The sequence below is a fragment of the Ovis canadensis genome, chromosome 5, assembly GCF_042477335.2.
Source record: "Ovis canadensis isolate MfBH-ARS-UI-01 breed Bighorn chromosome 5, ARS-UI_OviCan_v2, whole genome shotgun sequence".
Taxonomy (NCBI): Eukaryota; Metazoa; Chordata; class Mammalia; order Artiodactyla; family Bovidae; genus Ovis; species Ovis canadensis.
In genome coordinates, this window is record NC_091249.1 from 107,731,291 (window position 1) to 107,747,924 (window position 16,634).

A 16,634-nucleotide genomic window follows, 5' to 3' on the forward strand; every position below is an offset into this window, starting at 1 on the left:
TGGGGTGGCAAAGAGTCGCACACAACTGAGTGACTTCAGTTTCACTTTTTCACTAATGAAAATTAGTTTGGAAATATGGCTACATGAGTTAAATGTGCCCTGACAACATCTCTGCAGATAATTTTGGAGCATAGTGTTTTTGAGCAATCCTTTTCTAAGGAGACAGTTGCCAATATGGAATTTTCCCAACTGAATGGTGGTGGTCCTTGCTAGCGTCAGTCGTGTGTGATGCTGTATTGTTCTGTACAGGCAGTAGAGAAAATAGAACTGCCCTTGAATTTCCCTGAAATGATCCCATCTTAGGATTCCTGAGAGAAAAATGGAGTCATCGTTTAAACTGCCCACCCACTCCTTCAAGGCTTTTTTCTAGGCGTTCCCTGCGACACTGAATGATTCATACGTACTGAAAAAGGGATGGTTAGTCTGAACTCATGTATTTGCTCATTCATTCTTTCATACGTCTGTTCACTTCTCGAGCATGTTTTACAGTTCTGCTTGTTTGTCGGAGGTGTTGACGGACTTGTCAGTCCCTTCGAGCATCTTTCATTGAAGCGTCTCAATGTATGAGGAGTTACTCTAGTATTCCATGGCCTGCCCTGAGACAGCCGTCAGGGCACAGTGACTGACTCTGGACTTACATTAAGCTGAACCTTCTAAGTCTTTTTTTTTTTTTTTTTTTTACAAAAATGTATTTGGTCCATCCTTAAAGATGATCAAGACTTTGTGAAATCTGGCATACAACATATTGGTTGTCCCTATCAACTTTGACATCCAGAATTAGGAAAATATGACCAGTTTGTCTTCATCCAAGTTGCTAAGACAGAGCCACGTAAGGGGGCAAAGGACTGACTCTCTGACAACTAAAAGCTTACCTCCATGCTGTGTTAGTCACTCAGTCATGTCTGACTCTTCGCGACCCCATGGACTACAGCCTGCCAGGCTCCTCTGTCCGTGGATTTCTCCAGGCAAGGACACTGGAGTGGCTTGCCATTCCTTCTCCAACCTCCATGCTGAGATGAATTCATTAATCCCTGTGTCCATTTCTGGGAATGTAAGGGAATTCATTTAAAGCACCTAGGTCTTCTCTTATTATCTCCATAGCTATTTTTCATTTCTCTTATAATCAAGTCCTCAGATAAATGTATTTAATATTAGAGAAAAAACAAATTTAAAAAAAAAGAGATTAACCCTTATCTGTCTTTGAAATAGAATTACATTGAGCTTGGGATTAATAGCTATTCTCTAGATTTAGGTTAAAAATTATTTTTATTCTTCCTAGCATTTTCACATGCATTTTTGAGTATCATTTTCATACATTCTAACAAGTCTTTCATACTTTAAAAAAAAATGTGCACAAGCTTTGTTTTCCTTATCTTGTAGTATCCTTTTACATAGTTCACGCATAAGAGAACTTTCTGCTTGGTTGCATTGATTTCTTTAAGTGCCCCTCCCTCAAACACACACACACCACGCAGTTCCTCATGAAAATCATTTGTGATTGTATTGTCAGAAATTCTTCCTGACCTATTTTCCCTGAATGTGCAGTTTCTGACTGTGTGAGTAGTATCCTTATTTTTCCCCTTGAATTTTTAAAGTCTAAAACACCAACTCTGCGTGAATTTTACTGTTTCTGAAGACTTTTCTGTTTGCTAGCGTTAAGCCTGCATTTGCTCATTTTCCTTTAGTCTGTTCCTGGCAGTCCCTAATTTGCCAGTATGAATCACAGAAACAGGATCAATTTTCTTCCCAGTTCTCTTTGAAGTTCCTAGGTTGAGGTTCAGCTTAGCCAGCCAGTCCATCTATTGGTCAGACTTTGGTTGACCTTTCCCCCATTGCTTCTTTGACTTCTGTCTTTTGGCACAATTAGACTTCTAGTGGCTCTCTGAATAATTGAGATTTCCAATCCCTCTATCATCTCTGCTGGTTTTGTATTGTATATCAGGAAAACATCATTCATACTTTAAAAAAAATTTTAATAGAGAAAGGGGTCACAAAGAGTTTTAGTCAGGAGATGATTACTTGTGTTTTAAAACATATTTATTTATTCTGGCTGTGTCTGGTCTTAGTTGCAGCTTGTGGGGTCTAGTTCTCTGACCAGGGATTGAATTCGGGCCCCATGAATTGGGATCGTGGAGTCTTAGCCACTGGACCACCAGGGAAGGCCCGCATCATTCGCAGTTTTGGTACAGATGAGAAGTTTTGGTATTCTCTCACTTCTGCTGGAACTTTCCTCTAACCTCTCTCAGTTCTTTACCATGATTCTACCTTTAGATTCATATATTTCCATCAGGTTGGAATCTTAACATGCAACAAAGGCTTCCCCCCCCCCCCCCTTAATCAGATCAGTTCCTTTAGATCGAGGTAGAAATGCCCTATTCCTCCTCTCCTTTAAACCTTATCTTGGCAGACTTTGGTGATTCCTATGAAGTCCTATTTACTCTCATATTAAAATGTTAAGTTCAACTTCTTATAGTCTGTGCATTGATATTTGGCTTCTTCAAGCTACCATTTTTGTTTCTGACAGTTTCCTTGTGAGTTGGGGGCAGGGGGTTACTTTCTCCATCATTACTATTCTTCACAGGGCTGTTAAATGCGGTGGCATTTGCTTTATGGTATTTTTTAAAATGTGTTTAAAAATGCGATTATTTATTTCAGTTTAAACTGTCCTCTTGAGTCAGCACATATTCTTCCCCAAATGTAGTTTTTCCAGTGGGATGCATTTCGTTTCTTGCCAAGAGCCCATAATTATAAAATCTTAAATCTTACTCAAAAATAAAATTCTGCCCTTGAACCGTGTTTTTAATAGCCAGCTATTCATTTCTGTGATCTCCCTCTCTCTTGAAGTCACAGCCTGTAGGCAGTGTTCTAATCAGTGAAAACATAAAGTGAAAAAAGATTGTTAAAATGTGATATAGTATTAAATGAGCTATAAAGGAAAACTCAGCAGTGGCCACAGGACTGGAAAAGGTCAGTTTTCATTCCAATTCCAAAGAAAGGCAATGCAAAAGAATGCTCAAACTACCGCACAATTGCACTCATCTCACATACTAGTAAAGTAATGCTCAAAATTCTCCAAGCCAGGCTTCAGCAATACATGAACCGTGAACTCCCTGATGTTCAAGCTGGTTTTAGAAAAGGCAGAGGAACCAGAGATCAAATTGCCACCATCCGCTGGATCATGGAAAAAGCAAGAGAGTTCCAGAAAAACATCTATTTCTGCTTTATTGACTATGCCAAAGCCTTTGACTGTGTGGATCACAATAAACTGTGGAAAATTCTGGAAGAGATGGAATACCAGACCACCTGATCTGCCTCTTGAGAAATCTGTATGCAGGTCAGGAAGCAACAGTTAGAACTGGGCATGGAACAATAGACTGGTTCCAAATAGGAAAAGGAGTACTTCAAGGCTGTATATTGTCACCCTGCTTATTTAACTTATATGCAGAGTACATCATGAGAAATGCTGGACTGGAAGAAACACAAGCTGGAATCAAGATTGTCAGGAGAAATATGCAGATATGCAGATGACACCACCCTTATGGCAGAAAGTGAAGAGGAGCTAAAAAGCCTCTTGATGAAAGTGAAAGAGGAGAGTGAAAAAGCTGGCTTAAAGCTCAACATTCAGAAAACGAAGATCATGGCCTCTGGTCCCATCACTTCATGGGAAATAGATGGGGAAACAGTGGAAACAGTGTCAGACTTTATTTTTTTGGGCTCCAAAATCACTGCAGATGGTGACGGCAGCCATGAAATGAAAAGACGCTTACTCCTTGGAAGAAAAGTTATGACCAACCTAGATAGTATATTCAAAAGCAGAGACATTACTTTGCCAACAAAGGTCCATCTAGTCAAGGCTATGGTTTTTCCAGTAGTCATGTATGGATGTGAGACTTGGACTGTGAAGAAGGCTGAGCACCAAAGAATTGATGCTTTTGAACTGTGGGGTTGGAGAAGACTCTTGAGAGTCCCTTGGACTGCAAGGAGATCCAACCAGTCCATTCTGAAGGAGATCAGCCCTGGGATTTCTTTGGAAGGAATGATGCTAAAGCTGAAACTCCAGTACTTTGGCCACCTCATGCAAAGAGTTGACTCATTGGACAAGACTCTGATGCTGGGAGGGATTGGGGACAGGAGGAGAAGGGGACGACAGAGGATGAGATGGCTGGATGGCATCACGGACTCGATGGACGTGAGTCTGAGTGAACTCCGGGAGTTGGTGATGGACAGGGAGGCCTGGAGTGCTGCGATTCATGGGGTCGCAGAGAGTGGGACACGACTGAGTAACTGAAGTGAACTAAACTGAAAGTCTCTTATAATTCAAAAATTCTGATTTTGTACAATTAAAATCAGGGCTTCCCTGGTGGTTCTGAGATAAAGATTCCACCTGTCAATACAGGAGACACGAATTCAATCTCTGGGTCAGGAAGATCTCCTGGAGGAGAAAACAGCAACCCATTCCAGTATTCTTGCCCAGAAAATCTCATGGGTAGAGGAGCCTAGCAGGCTATAGTCCATGGGGTCGCAAAGAGTTGGACTCAACTTAGCAAGTGAACAACGCCAACATAATTAAAATCAGGGACATTTGAATTTACATGTTAAATATTCCCACATTATGACTTAAAAAGAGTGGTACTTGAGTTTCTTCCTTAAGATTGGAGATTACAAATCTGTTTTCAATGCAGTATTACTTATTGCTTACATGACGGCTCAGATGGTAGAGTCTGCCTGCAATGCAGCAGATCCAAGTTTGATCCCTGGGTTGGGAAGATCTCCTAGAGAAGAGAATGACTACCCACTCCAGTATTCTTGTTATACTCAAAAATAGTATATAAACAAGAATACTGGACTGGGTAGCCATTCTCTTCTCTCTAAGAGAGCTGGGGCTTCCCTGATAGCTCACTTGGTAAAGAATCTTCCTGCAATGCAGGAGACCCCAGTTTGATTCCTGGGTCAGGAAGATCCCCTGGAGAAGGGATAGGCTACCCATCCAGTATTCTTGGGCTTCCCTGGTGGCTCAGCTGGTAAAGAATCTGCCTGCAATGTGGGAGACCTGGGTTCAATCCCTGGGTTGAGACCATCCCCTGGGTTGAAACCATCCCCTGGAGAAGGGAATGGCTACCCACTCCAGTATTCTGGCCTGGAGAATTCAATGGATTACAGTCCATAGGATCTGCAATGCAGCAAAGAGTCAGATACGACATCGACTTTCACTTAAGAGATCTATTAATATATTTAGCCTAAAGGTAGAAACAACCTAAATGTTTATCAACAGATGAGTGAATTAAACAGATGCAATACATGCAGTGAGACATTACTCAGCCTTAAAAAGGAACAAAGTTTGTGTGTATTGTGATGTGTGTGTGTGCTCAGTCGTGTTTGACTCTTTGTGACCCCATGGACTGTAGCTCACCAGGCTCCTCTTGTCGATGGAATTTTCCAGGCAAGAACACTGTTGGGGGTTGCCATTTCCTCCTCCAGGGGATCTTCCCGACCCAGGGCTCAAACCCAGGTCTCCTGCATCTCCTGCACTGGCAGGCCAGTAGTACCACCTGGGAAACCCATGTGTGTGTGTGTGTTTTAATTGGGGTATAGTCGCTTTACAGTGTTGTTAGTTTCTGCTGCGCAACAGTGTAGATCAGCTATATGGATATACATATCCCTTTCCCTCTTGCCCCTCCGTCACCCACACCGCATCCCAGAGCACCTAGGTCATCACAGAGCTTCCCGTGGTATACAGCAGCTTCCCGCCAGCTATCTGGTTTACACATGGCAGTGTGCACGTCAGTCCTAATCTCCCTATTCCTCTCAGCCTTCTCTTCCCCATGTGTCCACGTCTGTTCTCTACCCCTGCATCTTTATTCCTACCCTGCAAATAGCTTCGTCAGTACCATTTTTCTAGATTCCATATATATGCATTAATATATGATCTTTGATTTTTTTCCTCTAACTTAACTTCACTCTGTATGACAGGCTAGATTCATCCATATCACTGCCAATGACTCAGTTTTGTTCCTTAAAAAGTAATGAAGTTTTAATGCATGCTGCCACATGGATGAACCTCAGGGACCTTATAGAATAAAGTAGAATAAATCAATCAGAAAAAAGACAAACAGTACATAATTTTGTATAACCTGTATGAGCTACCTGGAATAGCCAAACTCATAGACAATAGAACAGTGGTTGCCAGAGACTAGGGGGATACGACAAAGGGGGATTTATTGTTTAATGAGTACAGAGTTTCCGTTTGGGATGATAAAAAACTTTTGAAAATGGACAGTGGTGATGGTTGCACAATGATGTGAATATACTTAATGCCAACAAATTGTACAGTTAAAGGTGGTTAAAATGGTGAGTTTCATGTGACGTATATCTCACCACAGTAACATTGAAAGAACTAGCCTCTTGTTCCAAGCTGCCTGTCAGCAAGTTATTATAATCCGAATTGCGTGGTTGGATGGATTAGTCATGGGTTGGAGGTGTCACTGGGTTGGCACCAAGGTGATGATGTCATGGCCAAGTTTCTGAGTCTCCCTTTTACCAGCTGTTGGAACTCAGGATAAATGTGCTGGAAATCCTGCTCAGTGCAACCTACATGCCAGTTATAAGCAGCTATTCATCCATAACCTCACAGAAACACTTACATGTTGAAACCCATAGCCTTAGATCGATGACATTCCCTCCTCAGAATATTCTTTGCTTTTCTCTGCAGGTGAATTTGTTGAGATATGGCCAAGTGTATACCTGTATTAACTCTAATCCCCTCTCTGCCACACAGATATAAGTGTAGTTTGTGAAGGCCATGACCTTAGATGAAAAGCTTAAATGAAGATCCTCGAGAATCTCCAGTAGACTTTGTTACCCACAGATGTACTTATGCATCTGCTTAAAAGCCTTTTTAAGCTCCTGTGGCCACCGTAACTACTTCTTCATTTGATTTGGTTTCTTCACTGATGTGATTTTATTATGATTTGTTAGTAAGGCTCCCTTTTCCCGCCTGCTGTCAGAGTGGGCTGAAGGTTGCATCGTGTACAGACACATTAAACATGGAATTGGGCCGTCCGTGAGTTCTCCTGGACCATTCCCTCAATCGTATCATCATGTTGACAGTTACTAGGTACAATATTGTTTCACTTTCCATTTTTCTTGCAGTTTCACCACTCTGATTGCCTCTCAACCTGGCTGCTTCATTTCATCGCCACTAACTACCTCATCTTCAGTCAAAAGCCTGAATTTCAGGATCTTTCAGGTAGATTGCTAATTAATATTTTTTGGGGAAAATGATACTCTTTTTCTTAGATTTGAGACATAATTTGTAGGAATAGTAGTTTCTAAAAAATAAGTCCGTGTAAGACATTCCTTTTAAGTATGCGGTGTGGTAATGAGGATGCTTATAATACCTGTGTTTCATACGAAGTTGACACGTGTTGCACAAGACATTTTTAATGCTGGTTTCATAGCTCCCACCCATTTTTAAGTGCATTTTTTTGTATGTGAATTAGATAAAGTGGCCTCACATTGTATTTGGGTGTGATAAATGAGATTTAGTTTTAACCATCTAAGTCAGAAGCAACATTTAAATAGTTCAGCTTTTTAAATTCTCTTCTTATAAAGAAAAATTTATCCTGACTTGTACTGGTTATCTCCTGTCTCTGTATACATCCATCATATTACTTGGCAATAATAATTTTTTTATTGATCAAAGAGCGTTGCAAAGTTTATTGAGCAAAGAGTATACTTAATGTGATCTTTTAAGGTAAATTATAGAGATTAAAACCAGTCAAACGGTGAGCTTCTGAGTGCTGCATAAGATGAAAGAAAATGAAAATAGAAGAGTCATCAAGGTAGTCAGTTTGGATACAGTGGTTCGTTCATGTTATTGCCTAGAAAAGAGTCAAGGAACAATCAAGTTATTGATAAAAAGGAGAAGGTAAAGATCTCCCAATCAGGGAGTTTCAAATGCTAAGCAGAGAAATCTCCCTGGCAATGGCCAAAGGTCTTGCAAGGTGGGCGGGAGCGGGAGCGGGGTGGGCAGCAGAGAGGAGGGAGGGGTAGGGGCCAGACCTTGTTGTTGAACTCCTGCCAGCCGCCTTCATCCCGAGTACTTCCGTTTTACCTGTAGAAATCTTCTATGTAAAAATTGGCTTGTAAAAGAGCATCTGATGCTAGATGTCCACCTGTTTTGTTTTCATTTACCTATTCATTGCATAGTTAGGGAAACCAAGAAACACACAGTCAGTTTTGGGCAGATGTATTCAGCCAGTCAGCACACATTAGATGCCTGTTGGGAGCCTCTTTCCATAGAATCTTAACAGTGCAGGAGAGGAACATAACACATCATAGCAGGAACAATAGATATTTACTGTTTACTTTGTGCAAGAACCAGAGTTCATTCTTAAACATAAGGCATACATCCCCTTGCTGTTAGTAGGGGGCATTCTTACACAGTTATTCTTTAATCAGGCAATTAAAAATGAAATAAATGGACATTTTGATTTTAGGGCCACCTTCATTCGTGAAAGACAAGATGGTTTTCCAATTACTGTTCTGTGTAGTTGTATGATACACGTGTGCTTCCTAGGTGGCGCTGGCAGTAAAGAACACGCCTACCAAAGCAGGAGGCTTAATAAGAGACGTGGGTTCAATCCCTGGGTTGGGAAGATCCCCTGGAGGAGGGCATGGCAACCCACTCCAGTATTCTTGCCTGGAGAATCGCATGGACAGAGGAGCTTGGCAGGCTACAGTCCATGAGTCACAAAGAGTTGGACATGACTGAGCAACTGAGCATGCACGCATAGGATACCCATGGAGTACCATTGCAACCTAGGGAGAAAGATGTTCTCTGAGTCCTTTGAGTTATTCATTTTGATTTTATTTTATTATACAATGCTTGCCTAGTAAGCATGTTATGACCACCTGGCATAGTGAGAAGCAGGACTCCAGGGTGTAATTTGAGAAGGCAGGGTAACAACATGAGACTATGTCAGTGACTGTCTGATGTTCCTTTGATGGAAATAAAAATAGTATCCTGAGTGCTCTGATTCAGTGGTGCCTGTTCACATCCAGGACCTGTTGTGATATGTCCTCCTGGGCAGAGGAAAAGAAAAAGCCCCTGTGTATAAGGGAGAATTTGATGGCCTATATCAGCAGTCACAAATTGACAAGTCTGTGGGTTGACTGTAAGGATCTTATTTCTACCTCATGGTGTTATAAATTCTTTTAGTGTCAACATTTAAACATTGTAACGTGTCACATTTTAAGAATTGAAATTTCTTGCTTCTTTTGAGAAGCTGGAAGATCTGGTGCTTCTGGGCCTGTCTTCCGAGCTGGCAGCACCCTGAAGTGGAGCCTGGCTGCACGTGTATCTGATACAGTGCCGCAGTCTCCTCTCTTCCCAGATGCCTGACTCCTGGCCTACTTCACATGGTCCCTTGAAATTGAAAGGCTTCATGTCACAGTCCCCTTATAGCTTCATTTTCAGTCTCAAAAATTATCAGATTATTATTGGAATTATAAGAAATGTTTTCCCTTAACTGGGAATTTTTCTTCGTTAGAGGTGTTTAGAAATTGAAAAGTGAGACTGGAAAAGATCTTATGTTAATGCTGCCACTGATACATCATAACTTAGTGAAAGAGCTCATAAAATACTAGGTGTATTTTACATACCAGATTCGTATGAAAGCAAACAGCAATGCACAGGAATACGTTACCCTTGGCACTTATGGGTTCATTATTCTGTTTAATTTATCTCAGTATTATGTTATATATTATAGCCTTTTTTTTGGTCTTGTTTTGATTTTTGCTGGCTACCAGACCTCATCTATGATAAATTTTTTCTCTCTCTTTTCTTTAATGTTAACCAAGGCAGCAGTCTTATATCACCTTTGCTTCCTATTGAAATGTACAATTAATTTCCCGGAGCAGCTAGGCACCACAGCCTGGATCAGGACCTTGCTAATCCAAATTATAATACATGGGGTCAAACAGTAGATGGAGAAGTGGAAAGTGGCTTAGCAGAAGGAAACCTAAATGCCCACAGAAGGGAATGCTGACGAGAAACAAGCTGATCCAGCCAGCAGAATACTGTAAAACCTTAAAAATTTGTGAATTTTTGAGAAATTTCAGAAAGCAGAATGAGATCTTGGGGCTGAAAGCCACAGAGCTAGCTGAATGCTTTTGCTACACTCTGTCCCACCCAGGCAGGGAACTGCTCCCTCGTCATCACAAGAATTGGGGGTTTATTCCTGGAAAAGTTAAAACTAAAAAAGCTAGAGAATCATAAATTCAGAGTGTAGCTGAGATTGGGGCAAGGAGCTGGACTGAAAACACAGGGATCGCATGAAAGTGCACACATTATGCGGTAAGCCTCCAGCCTCCTTCCCGCCTCCAGGTTCTAGAATTTGGGCAGCCAGGTATTTGACTCCCACCTTGACTCTTCACCAGTCAGCAAGTCCTGCCCATGCCCCAAAGATTTCCAAACAGCTTTCTAGGAGAAGGCAATGGCAGCCCACTCCAGTACTGTTGCCTGGAAAATCCCATGGATGGAGGAGCCTGGTGGGCTGCAGTCCATGGGGTCGCTAAGAGTCAGACATGACTGAGCGACTTCACTTTCACTTTTCACTTTCATGCATTGGAGAAGGAAATGGCAACCCACTCCAGTGTTCTTGCCTGGAGAATCCTAGGAATGGGGAAGTCTGATGGGCTGCCATCTATGGGGTCGCACAGAGTCGGACACGACTGAAGTGACTCAGCAATAGCAGTTCTAGCATTTCACTTTTAAATATGAAGAGGTTAACTGAGGAGCAACTGATATTTGAGGCACTGTCCAATGGGAAAGATGAATACCGAAACAAAATGAAGAAAAATGGAAGAGAAGGAATTTGTAGGAATAAAGAGTAGAAGGAAATCTTAAAAAAAAAAAAAAACAAAACACCCTATAATTAATATCTGCAAAGAATAAGAGATACATGTTTGTAAAACAAAGATAGAGTGTGATAAAAGAGAAACAGCATTCATAGCGACTGAGTGTAGAATAGTGGTTGCTGGGATGTGGGGGAGGGAGGACAAGGAGTTGATGTTTGATGGGTGGAGAGTTTTGGTTTTGCAGGATGAGAAGAGTTCTGGACAACAATGTGAATGTACATAACATGACTGAACTGAACCCTGTCAAACAGTTAAGGTGGTAAATTTTATGTTACATGTATTTTAGCGTAATTAAAGAAAATGATAAAAGAATAAGACATTGCTCTTGAAAATTAGAATAGGATAGCAAAAAAAATAAAATAAAATAACAGAACAACCAAACAACTAAATAAATAAATGAGCAGAAAGGTCAAGGTAAGGAAATCTAGAAAGTAGGACAAAAAGGCACAGGAGAAAAAGGGTTTTAAAAAAAAAATCAGAGGCTCAATGCAGGAGTGAAGTATCTGGGTGATAGAAGTTAATACAGGAGGAAAGAAAAAAACACTGAGGAGGAAATTATCAAAGACATGATAGAAGAAGTTATCCCAGTACTGAAGAAACTGAGTCAGCGTATTAAAAGGCTCCGCTAAGTGCTCAGCTTAATGAATGAACAAGGTCCATCACTGGGCTGTGAGGAACACCAGCTTATAAATAGGAAAATCTAAATGTTTATGGAATAAAAAAACCTACAGATGACTTACCAGTGACTGTGAATCTGCATGGTAGTAGAGTTCTTAACAACCTTGAAAACTAGGAAGCAGTGGGGTACTGTCTTCAACATACTGAGGGAAGATTCCATACCAGACCAGATGATCTGTTGAGTGTAAGATGCTTCATCACAAACAAGGTCTCAAAAATACTTTTTATGCTTGCCCCCCTTTCAGGAAGCTAATAAAAGTTGTGCTTCACCAAAACTAGAGAAAGCAGAGTGGAAGACTTGAAGTCTAGGAGCAGAGGGAAAAAGGATTGAGAGGACTTTAGAGTTCGGGAGGTTGAGTTAGCGACAAAGAAAACTAAATGAAAAACACAGAGTCCTTTATCTCCAGGAAAAAGAAGTCTTACTTGGGGGCGGGGGAAGGACATAATCAAATACTACTTGATGAATCAATGACATGATGTGTATAATTATAAGTTTCAGAATAGTGTGAATCCTGATGACCTATTGAGAGGAGGGAGGAAGTGTACAGCAGAGTGTGGATCTCATCTGTTGCACAGGAAGCCAATACTTAATATTGAAAGTTGATCCCAAATAGAATATATTCAATTAACACTCTTTTTCTAAAACTTTTAGTGGAAGAACGCAGTTTTGTTGAAAAGCACAGATGGCCATCGACTGTGTACTTGAAGCAGCTTGCGGAATACAGGAAGTATATTCACTCCCGGAAGTGTCGTTGCTTAGTAATGTAACCTGGAGTTTTATACACATGCATTTTTTTTCTTGTTATTATGAAGAATGGGGTACTTTTGGGTTCCAGGAGAATTCTTGCAACCGAAACCAATATGGGAGTTTAAAAAAATCACCATTCAGCTTAACGTGCTTATTAGATCTTGTTGAAAAAAACTACTATTGTGATCTTAAAAGGGAACAAAATATACTGTAGGTTAAAATGAAGACTTCACCCTAGCATATAAAGCTGTGTACAGCTACTTTTCCCTTTAAGATTCCTTACTGGTTTAGTGATATGTATGCCCCTTCCATCTAAGAAATGTTCAGATTTTTAAAAAATCATGTAGTATTAATGCAGAAATTTCATCATCTGATTAATTGCTCTGTTACAATAAGGGCCATTTAAAGACCCAGTTATGACAGTTTCTATAATGAGAAATCTAGGAGACTGATCAGACTGAGATCCTAGAAATTTTCCTGGGATTTTAAACATGAAATTCCACCTTATTCCAAATCAAGTGACAATGTTCAAACCATAATGAAAAAAAAATCTGTTTTTTATCTGAACAACCCACCTGATCCACCTTGCCTGTCTTCTATGATTCTTATTAGTCAGGAAATCTGTATAGGGCTGGCTCTGTGGCCATGTAGCCTGTGTGCTCACACAGCGCCTCCTGCTTAGAAGGGCACCATGCTTGATCCACTACCCTGCGATGACATCTTAAAATTCGTGATGTTTGAAGGAGGGCCCTGCATTTTCACTCTGTACTGGGCCCCCCAGATTATGCATATCTCCTTGCAGGGTATGTTGTCTTGCTCAAAACAGTATCTTCTCTGAAAGCAGAAAAGAGGCACTGACATCAAGCAAAGAGAAGGAAGCTTGCTGAGGAAAGAGATCACATGGGGTTTCCCCCAGGGGGACGTCTGTACCACCCAGGGCCTCTCTCCTCTGCCACCTCAACTGGCACGCAAGAAATGCATTGTGTTGACTTCACTTTGAGACACTCGGAGTCCTGGCTCCACACAGATAAATACTTCCCTAATCATTCTCTAAGACCAGGATGTTGGTAAAAGTGACTGGCCGGTGTGACTTTAATATGCATTTATGAAAATGCTCGTAGGAAAAGATGCTTTCTAGAGAATTTACAATCAAAGGCTCAAGAGTTTTCTTTCTTTTAGTGTATTTACTAACGTTAAGACGTCGGTGGCTTGAACTGTGTGAATTCTCTCTGTGGACTGAAAGGGTATTTAATGAAGAATAACATGAATCTTGTCCTTCAGGATTTTATCTTGTAAGTTCAAAGAAAGGATATAAATCAAGACTTCTTACATGGAAAGAAAAAGGTACTAAGATAGAGGACAGAATTATAGTTTCTTTTGAATCACATGTCAGCAGAAACAATTACATCAGAAGCTTGCAAGCTGAGAGATGGAAAATCAGATTACTATTTATTGTTAGCATGCTTTTCATCTGTAATAAAGTATTGGAATATATTTTTATTTTAATTTCCAGTGACTTTAGAATACACATAGTTTTTAACCACCTATTCTAAAGTTTGTTTAAACAGTTTTATGCCATAGATTAGACACAATACGATATAGTTAGTCCTTAAATATTTGCCAACACTGTCAGAATAAAACAGTAAAAATCCTCTACAAATATCTTACAAGAAACCTGTTTTTAATTGGATTGTGTTGATAAAGATTACTGGAATGCATTTTTAGTTTTTGTATTTAATTCATTTGAATTAACTCTCCCACTTGACAAGGATTAGCATTGTAAAGAATAAATACTGAAGTAGATTTTTAGTAATTCATTCACATTTAAGGCCTTTTAAAATGTAATGATAGCCTTTTGCTTTTCATAAGCATATCCTTACCCCTACATTAATTACAGCATTATGTCTTAGTAACTTTTAATCTAGGAAACTGAAAAATATAAGTGCTAAAGTAAAATATTTCCTTGAAAATACTATTTAACACGTCTGTAGACTATAGATAGTTTCTAGGTCGTTGGACCTAAGCGGAAGTTGGGTTTGGGAGCTGCTGCTCTGTTGGCATTGAGCACGTAGTTTTGATCATGAAAGGTCTTTGCCACCTGCGAGTGACTCAAGCACACAAGTGTCACAGCTCTCCTGTGCTATCAGAACAGTAATCAAGTTAGATTTTAACCTAGACTCTTCAATACCTTTGGATTAACTCGATTTAAAGTAACAAAGAGGTTTTTAAAAAAAAACAAACACAAACTGTCTTGGAAAATGAGTTCTCTTTTAGAGTTTTTCTAATTGAAAGACTATTTCTAGAAGAATGTATGCTTTGTGCTGATCTCTGCTTCAATATATTTATCGGTCATTTCATTTAGAGAAGATACTGAACGGTATCAATAGAACTAAGGCCTTTTCTTTCTGGGCCAGATTTTCACCTTATATAACCCTTTATATACTTCTGACTACTCTGTGTTCGTATTGTAGCAGAGTAGGCGTATAATGTAGAAGATTTCGGAAACCTAACTGAAATTCACCCTGTCTAATCCAGCGCGGTGGTTTCCTGTTGGGCCAAAGCAGAAAACTGAAGAATTTGGTAAATTTGACTCTGTGGACAGCTGAACTTCTCAACTATAATTTTAAAAACTACACTACACTGATAGAGATAATCAGACAAAAATGTCCTCGCGTGTTTTATTTAATTTAAATCATCTGTTTAATTCTGTCTTTAATAATTTTGCAAAGAAGGGTATCTGTGTATTTTAATATAGCCTGACCTGAATTTATATGTTTTTAGTTTTAGTATTTAACACTTTTGTAACAAATAAACCTTTTTTTAAAACAGGCTTCACACAGTGTCGTGTAGTTATTTTCACTTTGGATGTGAATTGCTGAAGTAAATTTGGGAATCCTGCCTTGTATGTCTCAAGCATAATTGTTTTGTGAAAACCGTTATATGCAAAATATTTAGAATGTTGATATGTTAGCTGTGATAAGATAAAGAAATTTATATTATCTTTAACAACTGGTAGAATTTCTCTTAACAAAAATATATCATTTCTTTGGGGAAAAAAAAAAAAGCTTTGATAATTATGTAGCCTAGAAACGAGCACTTATGTGTTATTTTGGGGGCAAGACTTTTGAGAAACAGAGGCAACGCCACATAATAGCGGGTTAAGAATTTGGGTCTTTCCAGCAAAATGAAAAGGCACCCTACTGACTAGGAGAAAATATTTGCAAGTTCTATATCTGATAAAGGGTTAGTGTCCAAAATATGTGAAGAACTCATATAACTCAATAGCCAAACAACAACAACAACAACAAATAAGCCAATTGAATAGTATGCCGAGGGTCTGAATAGACCTTTTTTCAAAGAAGACGTGCAGAAAGCAAGCAGGCACATGAAGAGACGCTCAGGATCGTTAACGTTCAAAGAAATGCCGATTAGAATCACAACGAGGCATCATCTCACACCTGTCAGAATGGCTGTCATCAGAAAGACAGGAAACAAGTGTTGGCGAGGATGCGGAGGAACGCTGCACACTGTTGGTAGAGCTGTAACCGGCACAGCCACTGCGGGGAGCAGTATGGAGGCTTCACAAAAACCAGAAATGAACTGCCGTATGACCCAGCATTTCCACTTCTGGGTGTTTATCTGAAGAAAATGGAAATACTAACACAAAAAGATATCTGCCCTCCCGTGTTCATCGCAGCATTGCAGTCTTCGGAGTATTCGGATAACCTCAGTATCCACCTGTGGATGAATGGATAAAGAAAACATGCCATATATATGTATGTGCACATACAGTGGAATATGATTTGGCCATAAAATATAAAATCTTACTATTTGTGACAACATGAATGGACCTTGAGGACGTTGTGCTGAGTGAAATAAATCAGAGAAGGACAAATACCGTATGATCTCACATTGGTATTGCTGTTGTTCAGTCGCTAAGTCATGTCCAACTCTTTGTGATCCATGAACTACAGCACACCAGGCTTCCCTGTCCTTCACTATCGCCTAGAGTTTGCTTAAACTCATGCCCATTGAGCCGGTAATGCCATCCAACCATCTCATCCTCTGTCATCCCCTTCTCCTCCTGCTTTGGAGCTTTCCCAGCATCAGGATCTTGTCAAATGAGTCAGCTCTTCACATCAGGTGGCCAAAGTATTGGAGTTTCAGCTTCAGCATCAGTCCTTTCGATGAATATTCAGGGTTGATCTCCTTTAGGATGGACTGGTTTGACCTTGCTGTCCAAGGGACTCTCAGGAGCCTTCTCCAACACCACCATTTGAAAGCATTA

General features: G+C 40.1%; 1 protein-coding gene across 2 annotated transcripts in view; it reads left to right on the top strand.

Moving 5' to 3' along the window:
* Positions 1–15,177, top strand: part of RHOBTB3 (Rho related BTB domain containing 3) — a 62,495-nt gene extending 47,318 nt beyond the window's left edge. For both annotated transcript variants that reach the window (XM_069592591.1, XM_069592592.1), the window contains 2 exons: positions 7,150–7,246; positions 12,251–15,177. In XM_069592591.1, the coding sequence (XP_069448692.1) occupies positions 7,150–7,246; positions 12,251–12,366 (213 nt within the window). In that variant the 3' untranslated portion in view covers positions 12,367–15,177. The remainder of the gene's footprint in view (positions 1–7,149; positions 7,247–12,250) is intronic.
* Positions 15,178–16,634: the final 1,457 nt, after the last annotated feature.